At 57.3% G+C, this 21107-nt stretch overlaps 6 protein-coding genes across 6 annotated transcripts; 2 read left to right on the top strand and 4 right to left on the bottom strand.

The window, feature by feature from the left end:
* Nucleotides 1–392: 392 nt before the first annotated feature.
* Nucleotides 393–5254, bottom strand: B0H18DRAFT_908993 (uncharacterized protein). Its single transcript, XM_048041528.1, has 11 exons — nucleotides 4869–5254; nucleotides 3226–4811; nucleotides 2214–3099; nucleotides 1837–2156; nucleotides 1705–1776; nucleotides 1568–1657; nucleotides 1207–1512; nucleotides 1007–1153; nucleotides 829–951; nucleotides 719–778; nucleotides 393–667 (listed from the first exon to the last, which is right to left on the bottom strand). The coding sequence occupies exons 1-11, from the start codon at nucleotides 5080–5082 to the stop codon at nucleotides 584–586; spliced, it is 3888 nt and encodes a 1295-aa protein (XP_047892794.1). The 5' UTR covers nucleotides 5083–5254; the 3' UTR covers nucleotides 393–583.
* A 692-nt stretch (nucleotides 5255–5946) lies between these two features.
* On the bottom strand, nucleotides 5947–6233 carry B0H18DRAFT_877590 (uncharacterized protein; the record flags this gene model as incomplete). The annotated part of the gene is made up of 3 exons (XM_048040568.1): nucleotides 5947–6018; nucleotides 6067–6088; nucleotides 6136–6233. Coding segments are annotated over 3 exons (192 nt in total), but the record flags the coding sequence as incomplete, so codon positions are not given.
* A 253-nt stretch (nucleotides 6234–6486) lies between these two features.
* On the top strand, nucleotides 6487–9056 carry B0H18DRAFT_394382 (uncharacterized protein). The gene is made up of 9 exons (XM_048037910.1): nucleotides 6487–6598; nucleotides 6657–6770; nucleotides 6823–6989; nucleotides 7038–7338; nucleotides 7391–8380; nucleotides 8429–8476; nucleotides 8537–8587; nucleotides 8648–8776; nucleotides 8829–9056. Exons 1-9 carry the CDS (start codon nucleotides 6520–6522, stop codon nucleotides 8924–8926), a joined length of 1977 nt encoding a protein of 658 aa, XP_047892792.1. The 5' UTR covers nucleotides 6487–6519; the 3' UTR covers nucleotides 8927–9056.
* A 1560-nt stretch (nucleotides 9057–10616) lies between these two features.
* Nucleotides 10617–11709, top strand: B0H18DRAFT_1119669 (uncharacterized protein; the record flags this gene model as incomplete). The annotated part of the gene is made up of 3 exons (XM_048033972.1): nucleotides 10617–10828; nucleotides 11003–11372; nucleotides 11419–11709. The coding sequence occupies 3 exons, from the start codon at nucleotides 10617–10619 to the stop codon at nucleotides 11707–11709; spliced, it is 873 nt and encodes a 290-aa protein (XP_047892791.1).
* Nucleotides 11710–12211: 502 nt separating this feature from the next.
* On the bottom strand, nucleotides 12212–13314 carry B0H18DRAFT_1085366 (uncharacterized protein; the record flags this gene model as incomplete). Its single annotated transcript, XM_048031905.1, has 5 exons — nucleotides 12212–12436; nucleotides 12466–12687; nucleotides 12880–12954; nucleotides 13019–13181; nucleotides 13223–13314. 5 exons carry the CDS (start codon nucleotides 13312–13314, stop codon nucleotides 12212–12214), a joined length of 777 nt encoding a protein of 258 aa, XP_047892790.1.
* A 1467-nt stretch (nucleotides 13315–14781) lies between these two features.
* Nucleotides 14782–20484, bottom strand: B0H18DRAFT_1119667 (uncharacterized protein; the record flags this gene model as incomplete). Its single annotated transcript, XM_048033971.1, has 16 exons — nucleotides 14782–15771; nucleotides 15821–16222; nucleotides 16271–16574; nucleotides 16642–17465; nucleotides 17519–17785; nucleotides 17838–17940; nucleotides 17992–18127; nucleotides 18183–18363; nucleotides 18416–18823; nucleotides 18876–19127; nucleotides 19361–19499; nucleotides 19560–19765; nucleotides 19818–20037; nucleotides 20086–20198; nucleotides 20250–20347; nucleotides 20397–20484. 16 exons carry the CDS (start codon nucleotides 20482–20484, stop codon nucleotides 14782–14784), a joined length of 4731 nt encoding a protein of 1576 aa, XP_047892789.1.
* Nucleotides 20485–21107: the final 623 nt, after the last annotated feature.

The following is a 21107-nucleotide window of genomic DNA, read 5'->3' as shown; positions in this document are numbered from 1 at the left end:
AAGAGTCGAAAGACTGCATCCAAATCTCCCACGAGAAAGCACCGTATGTTTTGCAAGCAAAGGTGGTACGCGATAAGGCAAGATGACCTTCAGGTATGGGCTGGTGAATCAGTGAAGCTGTCACCTTGAGGGCCGAGGCGTCAGCTGAGACTGCTACCGATAAAAACGGCGCGCTTACATTCCTGTATTGGACCATGGTCTCATTGAACGTGCAAGAGAGCCCCGCTATCCCCGCGATTGAATACCACCATCGTGGGCGAAGTGGTCACGCTGTGAGCAGCTACAAGGTTCGTGCATTGAACACGGTCACGAGTCCTCCTCATGGTATCACGGGTCAATCTCTCGGAGGAAGTCAATGCGAACTTGAATCGAACGTCCACGTCCACGCGTTTGCTCTGAAATCAAGTGCTCAACTGGGACTGGAGCGTGAGCAAATCCGGGAGTCAAACAACATAGCTGAAGGATGAAGCACGAGAACTGCGATAGATAGCATTCCACATAAGCATAGCTTGGTTAGTCCAGCGGAGGTATATAAAGCGAGTGGTGCGGGATGGAGATAGTGTTCCTGAAATAGTGAATCAGATCACCTCAGATCCGAAACGTGTACGCCCAAGGGCAACATAGAGGGGTCTTTCGTGATAGCCCTTTCCCATGTAGTTGTCTTCAGCTATAAAAAGAACGATCAGATAGACGTTCAAGTAACGAAATCCTAACGTACATGTTCCTCTGCATCCCCTGCAGCGAGGAGATTCATATGCTCTGGTATATGTCCGGCATTCTGACAACGGATGAACGTCATCAAGCCATGACTGCTAGGGAACAACGTACCACAGCAGCCTCATCAAGGTCTCGGAAGTGAAGCCTGAGGTCGGTAGGCAGTTGTGAAGGCAGGATCAATGCATGTACCGTTGGGGTAAATGGCCTCGATGAGGCCGTGATATCAGACAATTTCTGCATCAATGTCTCAGAACCCGGTCGCACAGCACAGGGCGACGTCCACTCGTACCGTAGCTACTGCGAGTGCCAGTTTGATATCTCTTCGTTTGCCACGAGCTTCACTGCCGACGACGACGAAGAACTCCCAGACACAGTCCACGAGGTGAACAAGGTGGTGGAATTCTGGGTGATCCGCAAATGCAGGGACAGGTTGGATCTAAATCACGGCAGTATGAGAGGGATAGCCGAACAGAAACAGGGACGACGCACCGCATCATCTCCCTTCGTTGCATCTACTGACCATATGCGTGGGTGAACAGACGGAGAAGATGCCTTCCACTTCCAATAATCGGCCTTCGCATACTCGCCATCGCCAAGGATTAGCCAGAACATCTCGTCATCCGCATCTGACTCGCCCTCGACGAGTTCAATGACACTTGCCGACGAAGCAAGGGCCCTCGCATATTCACAAGCGGCCGCGCGCTCAGCGTCAGCAGAACCGCATCCGTGCCAGACATACAACGATCCCAGGAGGGACAAGCAATAGCTGAACGCTGAGCATAGGTTCCGGATGCCCTGATGATATCGGTTGAGAAGGTGCATGCATATGCTTTAGTCTCGATGCACTCACTATGTCGACCTCGTCTATGAAGGTTACCCCATTCAGGGACCGAACGAGATGCATGGCGGTATTCTCGGGAGACCAGTGCGACCGCGAACCCTACGTACGGTTTAGTAAGAGGCACCTACACAGCGGTAGACACATACCTGACGAATAGCAAGCTTCCCGCCCAGGACCGCTACTAGCTCCGTGGGTTCACAATATTGCTGGATCCTGACCTATGTTCGGGCAACGCAATCATTTGAAGTTCTGTCTTCACAATCAAGGACTTCTCTTACCATTTTCGTCCCGTATTGTCGCGCAAGTCCCTGAAGCTTTTGCTCCTCTCGTTCCCCGAGGCGGCCGTGCTTCCCTTTCCATCCCCACACCTTTGTTGAGACGAGACCGGTAGACCGCACTTTAGCGCGATGTATGATAGCCAAAACGTCGTGGTCGTAGAAGATGTAAGTGTCACGAGGAATGGCGGTCGCCACGTTCCCCACGATAATCATGACATCGACCGAAATCGTCTGCACATCTGCATCCGGCGAGTACGGACTGCAGCCTGAGTTGAGCAGCGCGGCGACATCGATATTAGGCAATGGCTCGTCGACAGATTCTGATAGCAGCCATAATCAGCCTTATGAGAGCGCGAAATTTATGAATGAAGACAAACCAATGTGGATGATCTTGCTTTCAGCGGGCGCTGCTGGTTCTGACACGACCTCTGCCAACGACGCTGAAGACTCTGCAGGCCCTTCCACTGCAGGAGGCGCGACCTCTTGCTCTGTTTCAGGGATGACGTCTGGCACCACAGGGACAGACGAACGAGCAAGTGTCCCAGCCGGCGAAGGTGTAGGTGTCTTTTCCTCCTCTAGCGGGGGCATCATGATCGCCGAGTATCTCTCGTAGCTAGATTTCCGCTTATCAGCGTCGGCCCTGGCAGTCCCGTTCCTGGGTCCCCAGTTCGCCGCGACGATCTTGACGTCCGGCGGTGGAGGTACTTCAGCCTCCTGCTCCTCTCGCGGCTGCCTCTGTTCAAGGGCGGTCTGCACTGCCAGGGCCTGCGCGACATCCATGACTAGTGCCCGGTTTCCAGTGCTCGGAATACGAGTGTGACGTCCGGGGGACGCCGGAGGCTTCTCCTTCGCCTGCTGTGAGGTCGGCGATGGGGTCAAGCCACGGTTAGGCGTGACAGGGGAAGCGATGCTTTGCGTAGGAGCCACCAGCGACTTCGGCATCACTAGCTGGCTGAGCTGGCTAGGCTTGTTTGCCACCGGCGGGGACGCTGAAGGGACAAAGTCATCCTCGAACCTGCTCTTCAGCGGCGAAACAGGCTTTTGCTCCTGCTGCGAAGTCGGTGCATGGTCCGACGACGGAAGAGAGACCACAACCTCCGGGGCCGGTGCAGTCGAGATAAGGTGAGAGAGCGGCGCCGGCTCTGGCTGCGAGGTCTGCTTCACCTCAGCAGAAGCTGCTGAAGAAGAGACTACACGAGTCTCCTGGACAGGGTCTTGCGCAAACCTCGCCTTCCGAGGCTTCTTCGCCCTGTCCTTCGTCAGCTGAGAGAGAGAACACACAGCATTAGCGCAAGTCCAGCTCAGGCAGCAAACCGAAGGAACTGCAGCCCTAATCACGCGTGCCCCAACAGAAGCAAGCAAACAATGTCATTACCAAAGGGGACCTACATGACTGAGTGGTTTGCCCGCTGGCGGAAGCCCCGCAGATGCTCCCCCGCCCTCCCGCTCCTCGCGCGGCGCCTCTCTGCTCTTCGAGCGGTGCCGGCTCCGCGAGCGATGCTGGCTCTTGCTGCGCGTACGCACCCGCACGCCCATCTCGTCCACCACCTCTGGAGGAGGCGGCGACGCCGTCATCGGTCTGTCGCCCGTCTTGATGGGCTTGATGTACGAGATCATCGTCGTGGACGACCCGAGGCCTCGCCCGCGCGGAGAGCCGTCGCCCGCATCGCTCCTGGCTGAAGACGATGCTGCGTCTGAGTGGTGGAAGGAGGGGACAGAGGAGACGGACTTGAGCGACCTGCCCGTGTAGTCCGTCTTCACCGAGCGCGGGGGCGTCGTATCCGGAGAAGACGGGTCAACCGTCCACGACTTGCGCATCGCAGCGGGCCGAGGAGAGATAATTGGCGGAGGAGATGGCGTCGAGCTCGTGGTTCCGGTGTTCTGCCATCGGTCTAGAACAGGCGCTGACTTTCGCCCTCCGGAATCCTTCTTCTCTGGCAGGGGTGGGGTGGGAGGCGCTACAACTGAAAGTTGAGCGGTCGCTTGTACCATGCTCTTGACGAAGCCGCGTCCTTGCAGACGGCTGATACTCGGCGTGGGGTCTTTAGGTGGAGGTGCACGAAGGAACGCAGGCGAAGGATTTAGGGAGATTGGGAGCTGAGGTCCGAGAGAAGCGCGCGGTGACGGTTGGATTGGTCTCGCCAGGGATGGCGTGCTTATGGTTGCTTTCGGGGAGGATGAGGTGGTTGGAGAAGTTGGGGCAGGGCTGCGAGAAGAACTCGAAGGACGTGATATGGAGGATGAAGATACAGGTGGTGGGGTTTGTATAGGCCTCGCGGGTGTGTGACGGTCCTGTCCAGGTGTTGCTGAACGTAGGCCAGGGGAAATTGACACTGGCCGGGATGTAGCGCCGTTGTTGTGCTGTACCGTGGTCTCCCATGTACGAGTCGGAGGTGCGCTTATTAGGGGGGCGCTACCAGTCGGTGTACTGATTGTACGCTGTCGCATCGTGTAAGAAGAAGCGGTTGAGGCTCCGGTCTTCTGCGGCGCTACTGTCTCCACTTCGACTTTGTGTACGATCGACTGCACGACGGAGGGCGTACTCTGTTTGCGGTCCCGTCCAGTGATATGGTTGGCCACCGAGGCTAGCCTCGCTCGCTCCTCCGGCTCCGGCGTAGATGGCGCGGGTGTGCGATTTCTGCCTGTCATGCCAGGCATAGCGACGCCGCCACGGCCAAAGACCGGATGAGGGGTGGTGATATTCCTGAGCGTACGCTGCTCAAACTGAGTCGGGTCATGGGCATCCTGTTGGGGTGCATGCCGCGTAAGTCGCGGACCAGTCGCACGACCTCCCATGAATTCCGCGAGCGACATGGGGGCCTTGGAGGAGACGGATTTCACAGGCTCCGTTGTGGATGGCCGTGCCTCGCCAGTCAGTCTCCGTAAGGCGTCTTCTTGACCCTGCTGCCTTCCAGCCGGGCTCGCTGGGCTGTCCGGCGCGGGCGATGAGGCCACACTGGACAGGTCGCTCTTAGCTGTCGGACAAAGCCTATCTGTTCACTTGCTATTATATAATGCCAATGAACACTCACATAGGTCGACGCTCCCGATTTGACCGCTCCTACGCAGACGAGCCATCCTGGATGCCCGGATCTCCTCCTCAAGTCGCTTATGTTCCGTCTCCTCGTCCTGGTCGACCTGCCGTTGTAGCTCTTTGATCTTGCTTGTCCATTCTGCCAATCCGGTCTCTGGCTTGGAGGGAAGGTCGAACGTCCGCCGACGAGCAGCACTTGATGGTCGATCCATGAGACGTTCCGTTGATCAAGAGAATTGGAGAGTAGGTGCCTTTGACTCGTCTACCTCGTCATACGGATATACAGACCTAGGAGTATCAAGCCCGGATTGCAAGTGCGGTAAGAGTTCCAAGGGCCAAGAAAGCTTGTGTTGAATAGAGAGCCCTCAGTCCACAGTCGCAGCTGCATCCCGCGTTGATTCGCTGCGCGCCCACACGCTAAATATTGCACGTGACAAAATGCTACATAGTGACGTAGATACATGCGAGCCGTTCATGAATTCAGGCCATTGTATGCACATCAATTCAGTGAACGCATTGAGACTGCGTACTGAATGATGTATCAAGCTTAGCTTGAAAGCTCCAAGGAAATAAGGACTGTAATCGGAGGTGCTTACCAATTTTGTGAGAGCTCAGTAAAAGATATGGACTGACTACGATGAACAATGGTCTGAACAGCGCCCTACGTATTGCGGACCTGAGAATGGGGAGCTAGGAAAGCTCATGCAACTTCGGTCATTCGCGGCGAGCAGCGACCAAAGAGTATACACGCGGAAAATGCCTCAGATCGTTCGATACTGACGAGCATGAGGGTGCCGCAACCAAGCGTCGGAATGACACGATGACGGTAGAGATATTGCAATGTGGGCACAGGGCAGTCCTTCAAGAATAATTGCGACCTACCTATCGGCAGACAGGAGGAAAGCGAAGGAAATAATGGCACATGTGCCTTGCTGTCCAGAGGGTTGCAGGCAGTCGCGAGCATGTTCCAACACCAGCGTATTAGGCTCAACTCCTTCACATAGATGTTTCCGCAAGCAGATAGACCGATGTTGTCTTCTCATACTCTAGTCACATAATGCGCAATGGTCCGTCTATCAGTGGTGCTCTTCGTGGTGACCGGCTTCATTGTGCCCATGTCCATGTGCCTCCCACGGGTGACTCAAGCCCTACCGCAGCGTTAGTTAGCATCACACGCGCAGATTGCGGCCACTTACCAACAGCTTCGCACCGTCCTTCCTGCGAGAAAGTCAGTCCCCGCCTGGGAGTGCATAGGCGTGACGCACCTGGCACGGTAGAAGATGAAGAACCACATGCTCGCGCCGAGTGTGATCGCGAGGAACCTGTGCTTGAAGCCAGGTAGATGCGGGTGAAAGCCCGGACCTAGCGTGCAGCACTTCAGAACGTTGAAAACATGACACACAGGTCGTAGCACATACTGTAGTGTCCGGCCATGTTGGAGGGAGGTAGCGAGGAGAGTATTTGTGCGTGTGATGGTTTGTGGGATCTGCCCAAATGCGGAAACACACCCCCGTCTTGCCTCGGGCAGCTAAATATCTTCGCCGAGGCGACCTTCGCGTCGGCTGTGGCTTTACGTTCAAGTTGAACGCGTCCGTTTGCACGTTGGACGTGTCCCACATCACGCTCGCATCTTCTAGACATCGGCGGCGATGGCGAACGGAAGGCAGCCAGGGCCTTTGATCACGTTCTACGCGCCCGGAGGGCGGACCTTTCAGAGGATCTTCCGAGGTGAGTATAAAGTCGCATTGAACAACTGCTCAAAGGTCTGATGAGAGTTATGGATGAGATGCCACCCTATCGCAAACGAAGGACGCGGTGAGGCAGAAGCTCAAGCTTTCTGCCGATAAGGCAATACAGCTGGCGCGAATCGAGAATGGGAAACGTATTGATCTGGACGATGGTGAGCGCGCTTGTTCCTTCCCGCCGCTCGTCTCCCGAACAGGTATTCGCAGACGATGACTTCGACGCATTTCGTATTGCTACACGCTCGAAGACCGCAGCAGAAGTCTCTGTGAGCGTCGGTAGCTCATCCGTCGGTGCTGGAACATCCATTAGCCATGCTCAACCGGCCACTAGCGTGCTCAGTGGCCACCCTCAACCGGAGTCCACTAGCGTTCTGGTGAGGGTATATTCTTTCATACCGTACGGTGATTCTAAGCGTCTGTAGACTGGGGTGCGTAAACGCAAGAGGAAGCGAACTTCGATGGCGCCTTCACCTGGGGATGGCCCTATCGCGTCAACTTCCTACATGGCTGGTTCTCTGATGAAGCCAAATGAGACCATCCCTCCAGCAACTCATACTGGTGATGGCGCCGTGTCAGCGCTTCCGAATGTTGAGACAGCGGGTCCGCATGACTTCGAGGTCGAACGCCCCCGGAAGAAGCAGAAGAAGCAGAAGTTCAGAGACTCGAGCATACAGGACCTAGTGGATCGTTCCGCTTCGAACCCGCCCCCAAGTTATGTCCCTCGTATGTTTCTGACTACGCTTTACATCACCAGTCTACTGACAGACTCGCTCAGCCACTCCCGATTCGCTGGCTTCGGGTTCTGGTCCTGCGCGCACACATCCCAACGAGGATGTCGATCCTTCTGGTGTGTCACTGGACGCAGTGCGCCCTGAAGCGGGGTCCAGAATGCATCGCGACTTGCTCAAGAAGAAGCGAAAACGAAAGAGTGTTGTGGACCCAACAGTTCTTACTGACGCCGACGCTGCTGGTCCTTCAAACTCTCCCATTGACCATCCCTTACCCCCTCCAGTACCTCCCGAGACACCGATGGACGATGCTGAGCCATCGACCGCTGTCATGGTCAAGCATAAACTGTGGAAACGCAGGCAAATACCCAAGCCTGTGATGCCCACGCCGCAACCTGGTCCCTCTGCAGATACTGGTGGTTTGACTACGGAAACACCGGATGCTCCGCCTGGCGATTCTCCCATCAAGAAGCGTAAGAAAGAGAAGGTGCCGAGCGAGGTAGTCGTGCCTGATCAGCCTCAACCTCCATCGGAATCAACTCCGCCCGTCAAGACAAAGGATGTTGAAGCTAATGTTCCAAAGACGAAGAGCAAGAAGGGGAAGAAAGCTGAGAGCAGGCGAGACGAGGCTACTGAGCATGAGCAGACCGAGGTGGCACCATCCTCCGAGCCGCCTAAACGGTCCAAGAAGGCGCGGCCAGAAAAGGTCGAGCAAGCGGATGACCCAACCGTCTCGGAGACCGTTCCTGAGACCGTCGCCGCAGACAGCGTACCGCCGGCCACGGAGACGAAGCCAAAGAAGAAGAGCAAGAAGAAGCGAGGAGAAGACGAGAGCGCGGCTGCTCCTCCAGAGGCCGAACCTGCCGTTCCTCCTGTTGTCGCTGACCAGCCTATGGATACTGCGGAGGCAGTAGCTAACGCTATGGCCGTCATACTTGCCCGATCCAAGAAGGCCGATAAGCCTGCTGTAGCAGCAGGTGATGCTAATGTTCCTGGCTCCTCTACGTCAAAGATGGATGCCAGTCATGCGCAGGAAGGTTGGTACGATCGTTCATCCATGTATGTCTATCTGATAGCATCTGTAGATCCTATGGCAGGGCCATCTCGTTTAGACTCTACGTCGACCAGCAAAGGTAAGTGGGACGGCTATATGATATAGCTTTCTCGACGTGACTGATCCTATGTTCTTGCAGAGAAACGTAAGTCCAAGTCGAAGAAAGCAAGTACAGCGGTCGTAGAGGACGGTATGCAGTTGGACAGCAGGAGGTACACAGAGAGCTAACAATTGAGATACCTTCCTTCAGCGTCCACAGAGCCGGCCGCTCCTGCAACGGAGCCCACGGCTGTCGCGAAACCTAAGAGCAAGAAGCGCAAAGGCGACGACTCAGCCACGAACGTCACTGCTGTAGCTCCGCCGTCAACACAGGCGGATGGTAACACATTTGCGCGTTTTGAACGAATAGATCGCTCATCTCGTTCTCTTAGATGATGACAAGCCGTCGGACAACATGAAGGCCGTGCAAGCTGCCATTTTAGCCGTCATGCGCAGACAACACGCTGGCACTCCTGCCCAATCAAGGTAGCTCAGCAACCCAGCATACCTGACCCTGTACCAGAGGTTATACAAGAAGAGGCTCAGGAAGCGCCAGTAAAGCCCAAGAAACACCGGAAGGAGAAGGCGAAGGAGAAGCCCGCCGACCTGAAGCCCATAGACACTGCTGACACGGCGGCAGCTGATGATGCGGAGCCTGCTTCGCCTGCGGGAACATCTGTGACTGCTGTTGAACCGCAGCCCTCGAAGCGGCAGCGCAAGGGAAAGGCCGTCTCGGCTGAAGCTAGCAATATGGACGTGGACTCTGCTAGCGGACCTACTGCTGAGTCGAACATGCCTGTTCCGCTTGATGCTGCTCCTGTTCTCAAATCGGCCGCTGCTGATGAGCGTGCAAAAAGCTCGACGAAACGAGCGGTAGTCCCTGTCGCTCCGACTGTCTTTGGCCGGCCTAGCTCTCCCCGGCCTCCGCCGAGTCTTGCTTCCCGACTGCTGCGTGATGTCCAGGGCTCTTCCCCCCCGCGACCGCCTGCGGGATCTGACGTAGATGAAGTCACCGTTGAGAGACGCGGTGAAGGCAGCAGCGACGAAAGCTCATCGAGTGACGAGGAGAGCGACGAGGAAGAGGAGCCTGGTCCCGACTTATCTCAGGTGGACGTGGATGCATTGCTACGGGGCCCAGCACCTAGGAAGAGCATCCTCGAGGAATTGCCCTCGGATAGCGAGGAAGAGGATTCCGACAACGAGAAGCAGAGCGAAGCGGACGACGACGAAGAGGAAGAGGCCAAGCTTGACAAGAAGTTTCGACGTCTGTCGAAACGCTTTGAACGGCAAGGCTCGTCTTCAGATGAGGATGAGGAACCGGGACCAGATGTTGCCGCGGAGGAGGAAGACGAGGTCGTTGCAGCCACACTCATGGACGTCGATCCCCAGGATACCTTTGAGGGACAGGTATGCTCAAGATTGCCATCTAACTACGAGTACTGATGTGGGTGCTAGGTCTATACAAGGGATACTCCTACAGTTATATCAGCTAACCAAGCTGTAGACGATTTCGCACCGACCGGAGACGACGGACGGCAATCGCCAGAGGGTCCCGCGGGAGCTGTGGGTGGACCGGTCTCACCCACTGTGTCCATGATGGAAGTAGATCATCACGAGAACGATGAACAAGACACTTCAAATCAGTTACTCGAACAGGATGGAAACCAGTCACAAGAGGTACCAAGGCCGGGATCTTCAAGCTCAGAACGGGCCGAATCTGCAGCTCGCGACGCTGCCGACTCACGGCAAAGCCCTCCTGTGACACCGTCAGTCGAGCTCGACGCTACCACTCCAACAGCAAGCGCAACTCGCCTCCCGTCCCGCAGTGCGAACGACAGCGGGCGAAGAACCCGCCGATCCCATAGAACCCGCGGAGGACTTCATCATCCCCGAGTCGCCACGCATGGACGATTTTGACCCCATCGAACCCGAACCGGCCGCACATTCACCCGCAATGAAAGGCGATTGAGCACTCCGCCGCCTCTGCCCGTTTCGCGGCCAGGGACGGTGAAGCGCATGAAGGACAGGGAGGGTAAAGTCGGCACTCCGCGGCCGTCCTCGCGTCAAAGCTCGAGTTGCCCGCGGTCCCGCACGTCATCCCCTCGTTCGCGGAGCTCGACGAGGACGCGACGGCTTCGCAGCCTGCACGAAGGTCGACGAGAACTAGCTCTGTTGCGTCGATGCCGCCCCCGCCAGACCCGGCTCCGGTCGCTGAACCCGCCCCCAAAAGCGAGGCCGCCCGCGCATCTCTCAGGAGGAGAAGGACAGGAGGGCAGCTGAGAGGAGCGCCTGGCGGCGGAGAGAAGGCCAAGCGGGAGGCGGACAAGGCGGCGAAGGAGGCCGAGAAGGCACGCATACGCGAGGAGAGGCGGCTAAGAGGGAGGCAGAGGCGGTAAGGCGGCGGCGCCGAAGCCTGCGTCGGTCATCGAGTCGGAGGACGAGGACGGGGAGCCGGCGGTGGACGCGGACAAGTCAAGCAGGTGGCGTCGCCGAGCCGCAGAAGACCCCGAAGGCGGCTGGGCAGTCGCAGAGGCCGGGATGGACGATTCTCAACCAGACGCCGCAGACGCAGGAGGGCTCGCTGCCGAAGGGAGTCGATGATGATCGACGAGCTGCGGTCTAGCAGCCCCGCGCACTCGAGTCCGCTCGCAGCAGAGCCGGAGAAGACATCGCGCAAACCCGTCTCTACACGCAAACGCGCTGCATCAACTCGGAAAGCTGCTTCGCAATCGCAATCTCAGTCGCATCCAGAGAGTTCGCAGCCGCAGGCTCAGCCCGAGCCCGAGCCCAAATCCCAACCAGAGTCCCAGACGCAAGACACCGTCCCGAACTCGGACCCGCTCTTCCTCCCGAGCAGCAGCCAAGTCCCCTGGACCCCGCTCGCCCCCGGCCCCACTTCCACACCGGCCGCCGCCGCGCCGCCTCCCTTCCGGCTCGTCCTCCTCTGAGGACGAGCGGCCCATCGCCGTGCGGCGCTCGCAGCGCCCCTGGCTGAGGGACGCGCCTTTCCGGCGGCTGTCCGATATCGCGACCCAGGCGCTGTTCACGCCGTTCGCGCTTACGCCCGTCGCGAAGGACGCGCCATGGTCGGCTAAGAAAGCGGCGGAGAAGGCGGGGGAGTCGGATGACGATGACAGTGATGACGATGATGAGGACGAGGAGGACGAGGATGAGGGGGGAGGGGCGAAGAAGTCGCACATCCCGCAGGACAGGCGTGCGGGCGCGGGCGTGCAGAAAAAGAAGACGAGCGGGCTGGCCTCGTTCTCGAAGTGAGTGTGGGCGTAGCCGCCGATATCTAGGTGCGAGGATATGGTTTCTAGGTGTTTGGTTCTTTTCTTGTATGATCTTGATGTGTGGGGTGAGATGAGACAGGACGAGAGACTACGAACATCGCTTTCTAATCTAGTTTTGTTACGCATCGCTTGCTTTGTCTTAGCACGTCTGGTTTGAATCGAATACTGTTCTACGTACTTACACGGCACATCTACGCTAATGGAAGAAAATACAGACATACGGACTTCAGGTTTAACTCGCGAAACAATGCATTGTGTGTGATGTATGAAATGAAATAAGTGTATGCGGAGGGTATGCCGGAGCTGTGATAGGGATACACCAATGCGAAGACATAAAGGCCCAGAGACTACGACGAAGCCGCGCTCCCAGGAGTACAGTAGACATGGGGGAATAAGAATACGAGGGAACACACTGTCCACCAAGCAGCACAACCCTGGCAAGATACTTCAAGAAGCTGCAAGCAATGCAGGACGGCCCCTCGCTACGTCCGGTGTCCCGGGAAGAATCCGTCAAAGGGCCCGTCGATGAGTTTGGGCTGTCCGGGGCGTGACCGGACGGGCGCGCTCTTCTCAGGCGCATTCTCGCCCTGCGCCTTGGCGACGCGCTCCGTAATAGACTTGAGCGCGAACACCTCCGTCGGGCGTGTCTTGCACTCCGTGCGACACGTCGGGCATGTGTACTTCGGGCGCGGGAACGCCGCCTCGACCTGTGCGAGCTGCGCCTCGATGTGGCGACGGGCGTGCGCGGTGAGGTGCGGGCTGCGGAGGGGTTGCGGTAGGCCGCCAGGTCGGGTCCCGCCTGTTGCGGGTAATTCGTGAGGTGCTGCGCCTGTGTGGAGCCAAACCAGTCTTGGAGGCATGTCTGGCAGAAGGTGTGGCCGCAAGGGAGCGCGAAGGGTGCCCACATCTTGAGCGTGCAGATCTCGCAAGTGACTGACTCTTCGAGGTCGGCAAGCAGCTGTAACACAGTTAGTCAGATACAATGCACTGAGGCGACTAGAAAAGCTGCCATATCAGGGATTGGGGACACAGGGCGTGTGGCAAATCTGTCAGCCACGGACACTCCTGGGACTGAGAGCCGTAGACCACAACGCGACCTTGCGCTTGCAAGGGCCCTTTCCCCATCGAGCAGCTAGTAGAACACACATACCGTTGGATCTGGTGGTTCAGCCACCGCCTTCTGTTTCTCAGCTGCGCGGGCTTCTTTACGCAATCGTTCGACCTCCTATAGGCGCCAAGTGTCGTCGGTAAACGCGAGTGGCACACGGTGGTTGTGGGTGATGACGCACCTGCAAGGCCTCCTTGAGCTGCCGCTGGAGATGCGCATTGGCTTCATGCTGGGACCGCCGTGCAGGCTTTGGCCGGGAAGCCACCGCCTCGTCGTCGGACGAAATTTCCACGACTTCCGCGGCTTGGGGCACAGGCGCTCGGTTCTTCTGCTTCGACCTCGCTCTTCGTGGTGTAGAGGCATAGTCTTGAGCTCGTCGTCCGACGAGATGATGATGACGGAGTCGTCAGAATTGGATGTCGCAAGAGGTGTGTACTGTCTGCGCGGACGCGCACTCGTCGCACGAATGGCGGGCATGGTGTGGGGGGAGGAGAGACGCTGCTGCGAGACGGGGGAGGTGGTAGTGGTTGGGGGGCAAGGGGGAGTGGCTGCCTGTGAGAGCGCGGTGACCAAGAGTGGCCGTTGGCGCTTTTTGGCAGTTGAACCTTGGGCAAGCGCCCGGGCGCGCCGCTGCTGTTTCCAAATCAGGCTCCGACCCCGCCGTCCGATGTGGCTGGATCCCGCCGGGTGGCTGGTAAGTCGGCTGTTGCTCGAACTCAGGCGACAACTATTCGCCTATGTAGTATACGCTCCTCTGGCTTTGGGTCATGCTGTGATCCATGAAACCGCGGAGACGGTTCCCCTTGCGGTCAGTGTGGTCTTCATCATGCTCAGTTGACACGGCGCGGCACAAGTAGTGAGAAGCTACCCACACAGAAATGTACAGACCGCTGATATCATTCTCATGAAGGCTACTCCAATCCCAAACTGTGCTGCTATGAAATAGCAAAACCCTCGCGAGCTTTCGGTGAGGATCCGGCGACGGCTGCAGCGCATTGCCAATGCCTGGCGAGCTCCCAATCTGCTGCGATCGGCCATTGATATTGTGCGGCTCCCTCAGAATGTAACCGGGAAAATCGAAAGTACTTCTGAGGAAACACCTGTTACTGGATTGTAGAACACGGACCGCGTCGTTTGGGCTCTGGCACGCCTCACACACACAGGTAATTAGAAAGGACACGTGCGCTAATCGGCGCCCCGTTAAGGCGGGAATTGCTTAATTCGGGATGTGGCGGCTATGGGGTCATGCTGCGCCGTGGCTGCTTGCCTGCAGCCTAGCTGCAATATCAGTTCATGCGCGATAACTCTTGAGTATCATACCATGAACTATAATGGTAAATGAGACTGAGGCCGCTTTGCAGCGCTTTGCGATACGCAGCTAGTACTGATGGTCTAAGTAAGTAGAGTGACAATGGGAGCACCTGTGTACATTTCTCGGCCGCTAGGATATAAGCTGAGGTGACCGTTGGGGCACAACTGTCAAAGCGGTACTTAGGGTGACTACGAAATCGAGTCATCGCCTGTCTGTTCGTATTAGTATCATGCCAGGCGTAAGTAGGCTACGGGTTCAGGCTAAGCCCGGAAGCTCGACACTCGGTTATTTCGATGACGATCCATTTTATGCCGAAGTAGTCTGCGTTATTGTCTAAAACTCCTCAGACATAACGCAGACCTCCGGTCGACCCAACCTTGTACAAAACCGCCATTTCATCGTATCGTGAACAGTGGAATCATGTATCTGACGCGTGATGTGTTCCATTATTGAGCCTCTATCGATATAGCGAGATGTGGGACGCTGGAATGATGCGAAGGCGATGATAGTAACAATGCTACAGCTAGTACAATGGTGGGCAGATGTGACAGTCCAGTGAGATGCATGCAAGAACAAACGAATCATCCAAAAACCATATTTCTTGACGTCAACGTGATGTCCTATCCGCGATATCACCTTTTCCTCCCCTTCGTTTTCGACCCCACCTTCGCTCTAGGCTTCTTGCTTGCGCGCGATGGGCCCGGCCCCTCGATGACCTGCACATCGTCGTCGGTCTCCGGCCTCCGCTTCGCAGCAGCGCTCGTCGCCGTACTCCCGAAATCCAATGCATCCACGTCGATGGGCTCCGAAGCCGTCGACACAGACAGTCGGCTAAGCGGATGCCCGACCGTCGTGCTGGTCGCGGGGCTCTGCCTGCGGGAACCCGCCGAGCTCGAGCCTGACACACGCGCAACGCCCGAGCGGATGGAGAGTGCGGGCGACCCGCGGCGCGAGGCACCCTGATGCTGTCCTACGACACCAGCAACAGCCCCACCAACTTGATCGTCTTCATGGTCCGTCCCTGATCTCGATCTGGCGGAATCGTCGTTCAGCGCGACCCGCGCCTCCCGCCAATCCCTCGCGAACACGCTCTCGCCTGCATGGTCATCCTGGAAGGTCCGCAAGGCGGCCTCGACGCGCTGATCACCGCCCGCGTGCGCCGGGATGAGGACGTCGCCGGTGAGGCGCGCACCGAACAGCTCGAGTGCGACGCTTGCGCAGTTGCGCACGCTCGCGTGCTCCTCGATTCGAGTCCCTGCGCGCTCGTCTGTCCGGGGGTTGATCTCGCCGGGGGACACGTCTCCGAGGTACTCCGTCCACTCCCAAGGTCGGTTCTGCACGGGCTGCGTCAGCGTCAGCACTCCTGAGGTGTCGCGCGTAGCGTAGGCGAGGTCGGCGACGGCGGGGTTGAGCGCGACATATGGGAGAAGCGTCCGGATGCGCGTGCGGTACTCTGGGGGCATGCCTATAGGCAGGTGGGAGAGTTCGATCTCAGGGTAGTTCCGGGATGGATCAAAGGTGGCACTCTTCGGATCCACAGGTGTTTCGTCTAGGAAATAGAGTAGGGTGTCGAAGAGAAGTGGGAAGGCCACAATGTCAAGCCCAGAGCCCTCTGCGTGCAGCTGAGGCGCATGTAAGGCTTCAGTCGGATCTTACGAGGAAGAGACGCACCAGAACCAAGTCAATGAGGGTCCTACAGAGGGGCGTGCTGAGTTCCATGGCTTGTGGAGTCCACGCGCCTGGGAAGCCCAGGTCGAACTGCAGCAGTCGAGATAGAAAGATGATGCAATGAGATGCCTGATTGAATGAGTCGTCTGCGTCGTCTGACTGCCCTGCAGCACATGCTTCTTTCATCTGTGCGAATTTACCAACCAGGCCCGAGAAGAACTTGTCCTGAACAGCAGGATCTAATATCGGGAGGGTCGCGTTGTCTCGGAAGCGCTCCACAATCTTAGATAATAGCCTCAAGACTTCGCCTGTATTGGTGACGAACGCGTGGACATCGTCTTCGCTCGTTGAATCGAAGGGCACTTGGAACAACTCAATGATGCGTTGGAGACCAGCATTGACAAACTAGGAATCGGTGAGCACGCTGTCCTTAGCGTCGAAGAGCGGTCTTACCTTCCCTGCGACATCTCTGCTGACGTCCGTCATCATCCCTGCTACGAAGTCAACTTCCTCGGTTGACTTGCATTGGTGGAAGACGAAGTTGCCGAGTCTGTCTAGTGTAGCTTTCGCTGCACTTCGCGTGGGCTCCCTAGTCAGTCCTTCTGCGAGCTGCTTGAGCGTCAGGCGCATCTCAATAGCAGTAGCAGCCAACTTCCAAGGTGTCAGCAGAGATGACACGGTGGCGAAGCCATCGCTATCTTCCGCTGCACCTGCATATGGCTCAGTTCTCGTGAACATCGCGAGCGAAGGGACCGACCTTGACTAGGATCACGCAACATCAAACGAAGTGCTGTGACCAAATGAGCGTGCAGTTCTTCGGATACGCTTCGGGATTCAAGAAGCTCTCAAATGCGCGTCTCACGGCATCAAGGTCTCGATAGACCCCAAGTCTGAACACGCTGAAGCGGCAAATTGACTCTCGCAGGGCTCGTGAGCCCTGCCGCAGGGTGTCGGTAAGGAAATGGTTATGCTCGACGAGAACCAGGGCGGGAAGGTTATCCACGAGCTCGGAGAAATGGGGCTCCCTGAACACGTCCCTGCGCCGAGTCTGGAGGCTTTGGGACTCGAAGATATCAGCCGGAGGAAACCCAGTCCCGCATTCGTCCCTCAGGAGCAGGTGCTCGAAGAGGAGATTCACTGCGGAGAGGAGAACCTCCAGGCTACGTCCTTGCTCAGGAGTGGATGCCGTCGCTGCACTCTGCCAAACGGAATAGATGAGGCCCTGCAAGACCGTGGTGGTAGTGAGAGCGCCATGTATGCAGAGTTGGAGGAGGACCACTGTGACGACGTCCCAGACTTCCACGGTGAGCGCAGCAGCTTCGTTTTTCCCCGAGCCAAGGAACCACTTGAGCACATGAGAGTCGAAGCCCTGCGGGAGATGCTGGTCGACTTGCCATAGGAAATGCGCGTACTTGAGAGCACAGGCCACGCGCCCCTCGTTGTCCGTGATCATGACGGGGATTTGACGAAGACTGGCAATAGTGTTGTCCCAAACAGTCCAAGCCCAGTTCGATGTCGTCATGTACTTGTACCACAAGCTCTTGGCAAGGTTTGAGGGAGCTTCCATATTAGGGTCTGTTGCGAGCAAGAGGACCTCAGGAAGGTGCACCGGAACAGTGTTGGAGGTTTGGCTCATCGGGTGAAGTGCCTGTGGATGGTGTCGTCAGCGTCATGATCGATTATTGAGTGCGTGACACCGACATGACTGTATGCGGATATGTCGTTCAGAACTTGATCTCGCTGTGTCTGCTCGAGATACCGACCCTTGTCCACTTGCGTAAGGAGCGATAGCAGCTGACGGCTATGAATTCCGCGCCCTCGCCAGTATTGATGTGTCGCATACAAAGCAACGGCGATAGTCCTCATCACGTTCATGCATGCCCAAACTTCCATGTGTTGGGAGAGTGTTTCAAGTACTCCGACTAAAAGAGGGTGAGTCGTGGCCCGCTCAAGGGTGAAGAGGGTAAGCTGAGAGCCACGTCAGTCGAGAAGCGTGTGGATGCATAACGCAGCAACGCACGTCGAGCAAAGAGCCGTAGCACTTCGTACGTGCCATGAGTTCCACAGATAGCGTGAAAGTCTTCAACACATCACTGCTGCCATTCGCCAAAGCCTGTTCCTGACTGCTCATCGTCAACACTGGGTGCCAGGAACACTATCCACGATTGACATACCTGGTTATATGCTTGCGAAGTATGGGGAGGAACCACTCTCGGATCGTTCTAACTTGTTCGTACCGGGGCGAGGAATACAAAGTGGGACAACTCTCCCAGAACCTGGTTGGCACTGATTGCGCATCTCGCCCCTGACCTGCGGAAGTCATGAGTGTCGGCAAATCTCGATCTCAACGAGGATCGCTTCGTACCGTTGAACACCTCCGGGAGTAGTTGACGAAGCTCGCTCCGCATCTGGTGCTCATGCTCGTCCTCCGGCGTCTGTCGCGCGCGCACGCCATACAGAGTGACCTTGCGCTGGCGAGTCACCGATGCATCCGCGGTATGCAGACACGTCCATCGCAAGAACTCTCTGTGGCGTGAATGGCCCTCCTGACAAAGCCGCACTCAATCCACCTGCACAGGTGACGGACGTGGCGCGCACCTGACTAAACGAAAGGCCGACCTCGCCGCGCGCGATGAGGCGCTGCACATACTGCTGGTAAGAGAATAGACCCTGCTTCACGAGCTGACCTAATAGAAGCGAGACGGCGGGCAGGTTCTCCGGGTCGGCGGCATCGCACGAGCCGTCAAGCCAATCGAAGACCTGGTCCTGAATGAACTGGTCCGGTGATTCCGCCTCATGGCGGATTGCCCGCTCGCCCGCCTTTCGCCGCCACTCTGCGAGGATACACGCAGCAGCGTACGGCCGGTGGTCACCATACTGCAGTGAAGTCACGCTCCAGGTGAGGAGGATGTCGAGCTTGCGCGCGAACGACGGGTGCGGGATCGAGACGTCTTCGAAGAAGAAGACACTGCTAATGTCGGTGTCCCCGGTCAACGAGTTCAGAAGCTGCGAATTACATTCAGCCCTGCGCGATCTTCTGCACGAGTCCCGGGCCTACCTTGATATCTGAAAGCGCTGAGGTGAGGCTTCCCACAATGCGGGGAGGCAGGTGGCGAAATAGCATGGCTTCGTTTCGGCGCTTGACATCTGCGAAGAGCTCATGGAGCGTTTGCTGAAGCGCCTGAGTGTTCTGTGGCGGAGTGCCCTCGGCAGGCGCTACCGCGGTCGAGAGTATCTCGCCCAGCAGCTCGGAATGCAGCTGCCATGCACGGGGACTGACAAACGCGTCGGGAAGCGCAAGGAACGAACGCTGGCGATGCTGTCAGCTCACAAAGTTAGCAGTCGGTCATGCGGACGCACCGCTACCAAGTTTCTCAACGTGCTCTCAAGACTGCGAGAAGGTCTCGTCCCGAGGTCGATCGGATCTGAATTTCTCATGTCGGCATCCCCACTCCCTTGACCAGCCACCATGACTCACCTCCTCAAGTCGATTCAAAGAGGCGTCGACGAAATGATGCGTGAGAGCGCGGTTGATAAGCATACCGTCGAGTATTCGTCAGCGAGGCGCGCGACGAAGCCCAGCTGCGCGAGGTTGCACGTCCCCATCTGCTGCACGAGCCATGTCAGGAACGTGCGGTTGTCGACCAGGCCCTCCGCGTAGAACGTGCGCAGGAGCTCCAGGCTATCGTGTCCGCCGGAGGATCAGGGTGCGGAGTCCGACGTTTGAGCGGAGAGAACTGACCAGTAGCTGAAGCGCGAGATCCAACGCTCGCGGGGCTGCGGATCGGCGAGCATGTTCTTGAAGGACATCTTGATGTTCAGCCCGGGGCGGGGTGCGATTGGCAGGGCGATGTCCGCGAGCAGCTTCTTCATGTAGCTCGTGACCACGTTAGCCCATTCGATGCTGTACTGGGTGGGGTTGTACCCCGGTTTGTTGCGCAGGCCTGCCTGGACGACGTGTTACTCCCAATTGTACTACCGCGGAGGCAGCGGTACTCACGGATTCGTTCCCTCCGAAGACACGGAGGAACCAGACTGCCCGGGAAATGGCGACGTTGTTGTACTGCAGGAGGTCCAGGAGGTCGTGGCCCTTCGCTCCGTGCGGCACGTTCTTGCCGAGCTTGTACAAGGGGACTTCCGGGTTCGCGAGATCGGCGAACCACTGAGTTCGTTTAGTATCGTTCAGGGTCACCCGCGACGGCATGCGGAAGGTGGAGGCGCTGTACACTTATCAGCATGGAAGTCCACTTCTTTGGAGCACAACCTACGGGACGGGCGGGACATTCTCAGCGCGGCGAGAGAAAATCTTGTGCATGAGGTCTTCCAGGTGGTGGAGCTGCTGTGGTCCCTGGACCTGCCCGACAGCCGTCCAGCCCTCTGCCTGTGGCCTGTTGTGAGCAAGGCATGAAGTGAGAGATAGCGTACAACTTACCGACACCACTGGTTGAAGAATGAGTCCGTTCTGTACGGTGACATCGGTGAGGACCTCTTCAACGTCGTCTGGGCGAGGAGGGTGGAATCCACTGTAGCCTGCACAGTGTTAGTTAGATGTAGCCAGCTGGAACGAGTGTCGACCAACCCAAGTCTGCTGAGGTATGTGTCTTGGGTAACCATGGAGGAGGGTGTAACTCGTATATTGGAAGCGCTTCCTTCTCGCCTTTTGCCATCTTGGGACGGCTAAATGTCAGGCCTCAGTGTAGTTTACCACACCGATGAGCTAGCTGCAACATCAATCGTAAGTTCAATCGCACCGCTCTCATCAATGAGAATGGCGGGATCACCTCAACCTGGCAACGACGGCCGAGGCCTATAGGCCGCCTATGCTTACGGTGTCCGGTGTTTGATAAAATGTCTCAGAAACGTGAGCGATGCTGTCCGTCCGAATGTTTCTCGGATGCTTCACCGCAATAACGGTGATACGGTTGAAGTCCGTGTCTCGATCCGAGCGGTGTCTGACGTCCTGTATGTACCCTCGTGGTTCAGCTCGGTATGTTGGCAGTGCCAGTGGCATTATTGCATGCCAGCTGCCACGGACATAATCCTAACTGCGATACCGTGCCACACCCGTTAGCAAACTATAAGACCAACGGTGCTGGCGTTCTCACTTACCAGCGCATGCCCGGTCTGTCCTACACGCACACTCGACACTGCCTAGCGAGCGCAGGACGACCTCGCAGGACGGATTGCCACCGGAGAGCAGCACGGCAGGACCCGGCACACGCGGGTTGCACGCGGGACGCGCATTTCGCGGTTGGGCGCCTCGGCCTCCGCATCACACGCGGTGTGATTA

This window comes from Fomitopsis serialis (genome assembly GCF_022376445.1).
Source record: "Fomitopsis serialis strain Sig1Antser10 chromosome Unknown B0H18scaffold_38, whole genome shotgun sequence".
Taxonomy (NCBI): domain Eukaryota; kingdom Fungi; phylum Basidiomycota; class Agaricomycetes; order Polyporales; family Fomitopsidaceae; genus Fomitopsis; species Fomitopsis serialis.
The sequence above is the reverse complement of the archived record's forward strand: the minus strand, read 5'-3'. Positions and strand labels throughout refer to the sequence as shown.

Coding starts and splice junctions, on each gene's coding strand:
- B0H18DRAFT_908993 (XM_048041528.1), bottom strand. CDS start 5,082: ATGGATCGACCATCAAGTGCTGCTCGTCGGCGGACGTTCGACCTTCCC. Junction 3,100..3,225: donor CGGGCAAACCACTCAGTCAT/GTAGGTCCCCTT, acceptor TCTCTCTCTCAG/CTGACGAAGGACAGGGCGAA. Junction 2,157..2,213: donor AAGCAAGATCATCCACATTG/GTTTGTCTTCAT, acceptor GGCTGCTATCAG/AATCTGTCGACGAGCCATTG.
- B0H18DRAFT_394382 (XM_048037910.1), top strand. CDS start 6,520: ATGGCGAACGGAAGGCAGCCAGGGCCTTTGATCACGTTCTACGCGCCC. Junction 8,477..8,536: donor CTCTACGTCGACCAGCAAAG/GTAAGTGGGACG, acceptor ATGTTCTTGCAG/AGAAACGTAAGTCCAAGTCG. Junction 8,588..8,647: donor TACAGCGGTCGTAGAGGACG/GTATGCAGTTGG, acceptor ACCTTCCTTCAG/CGTCCACAGAGCCGGCCGCT.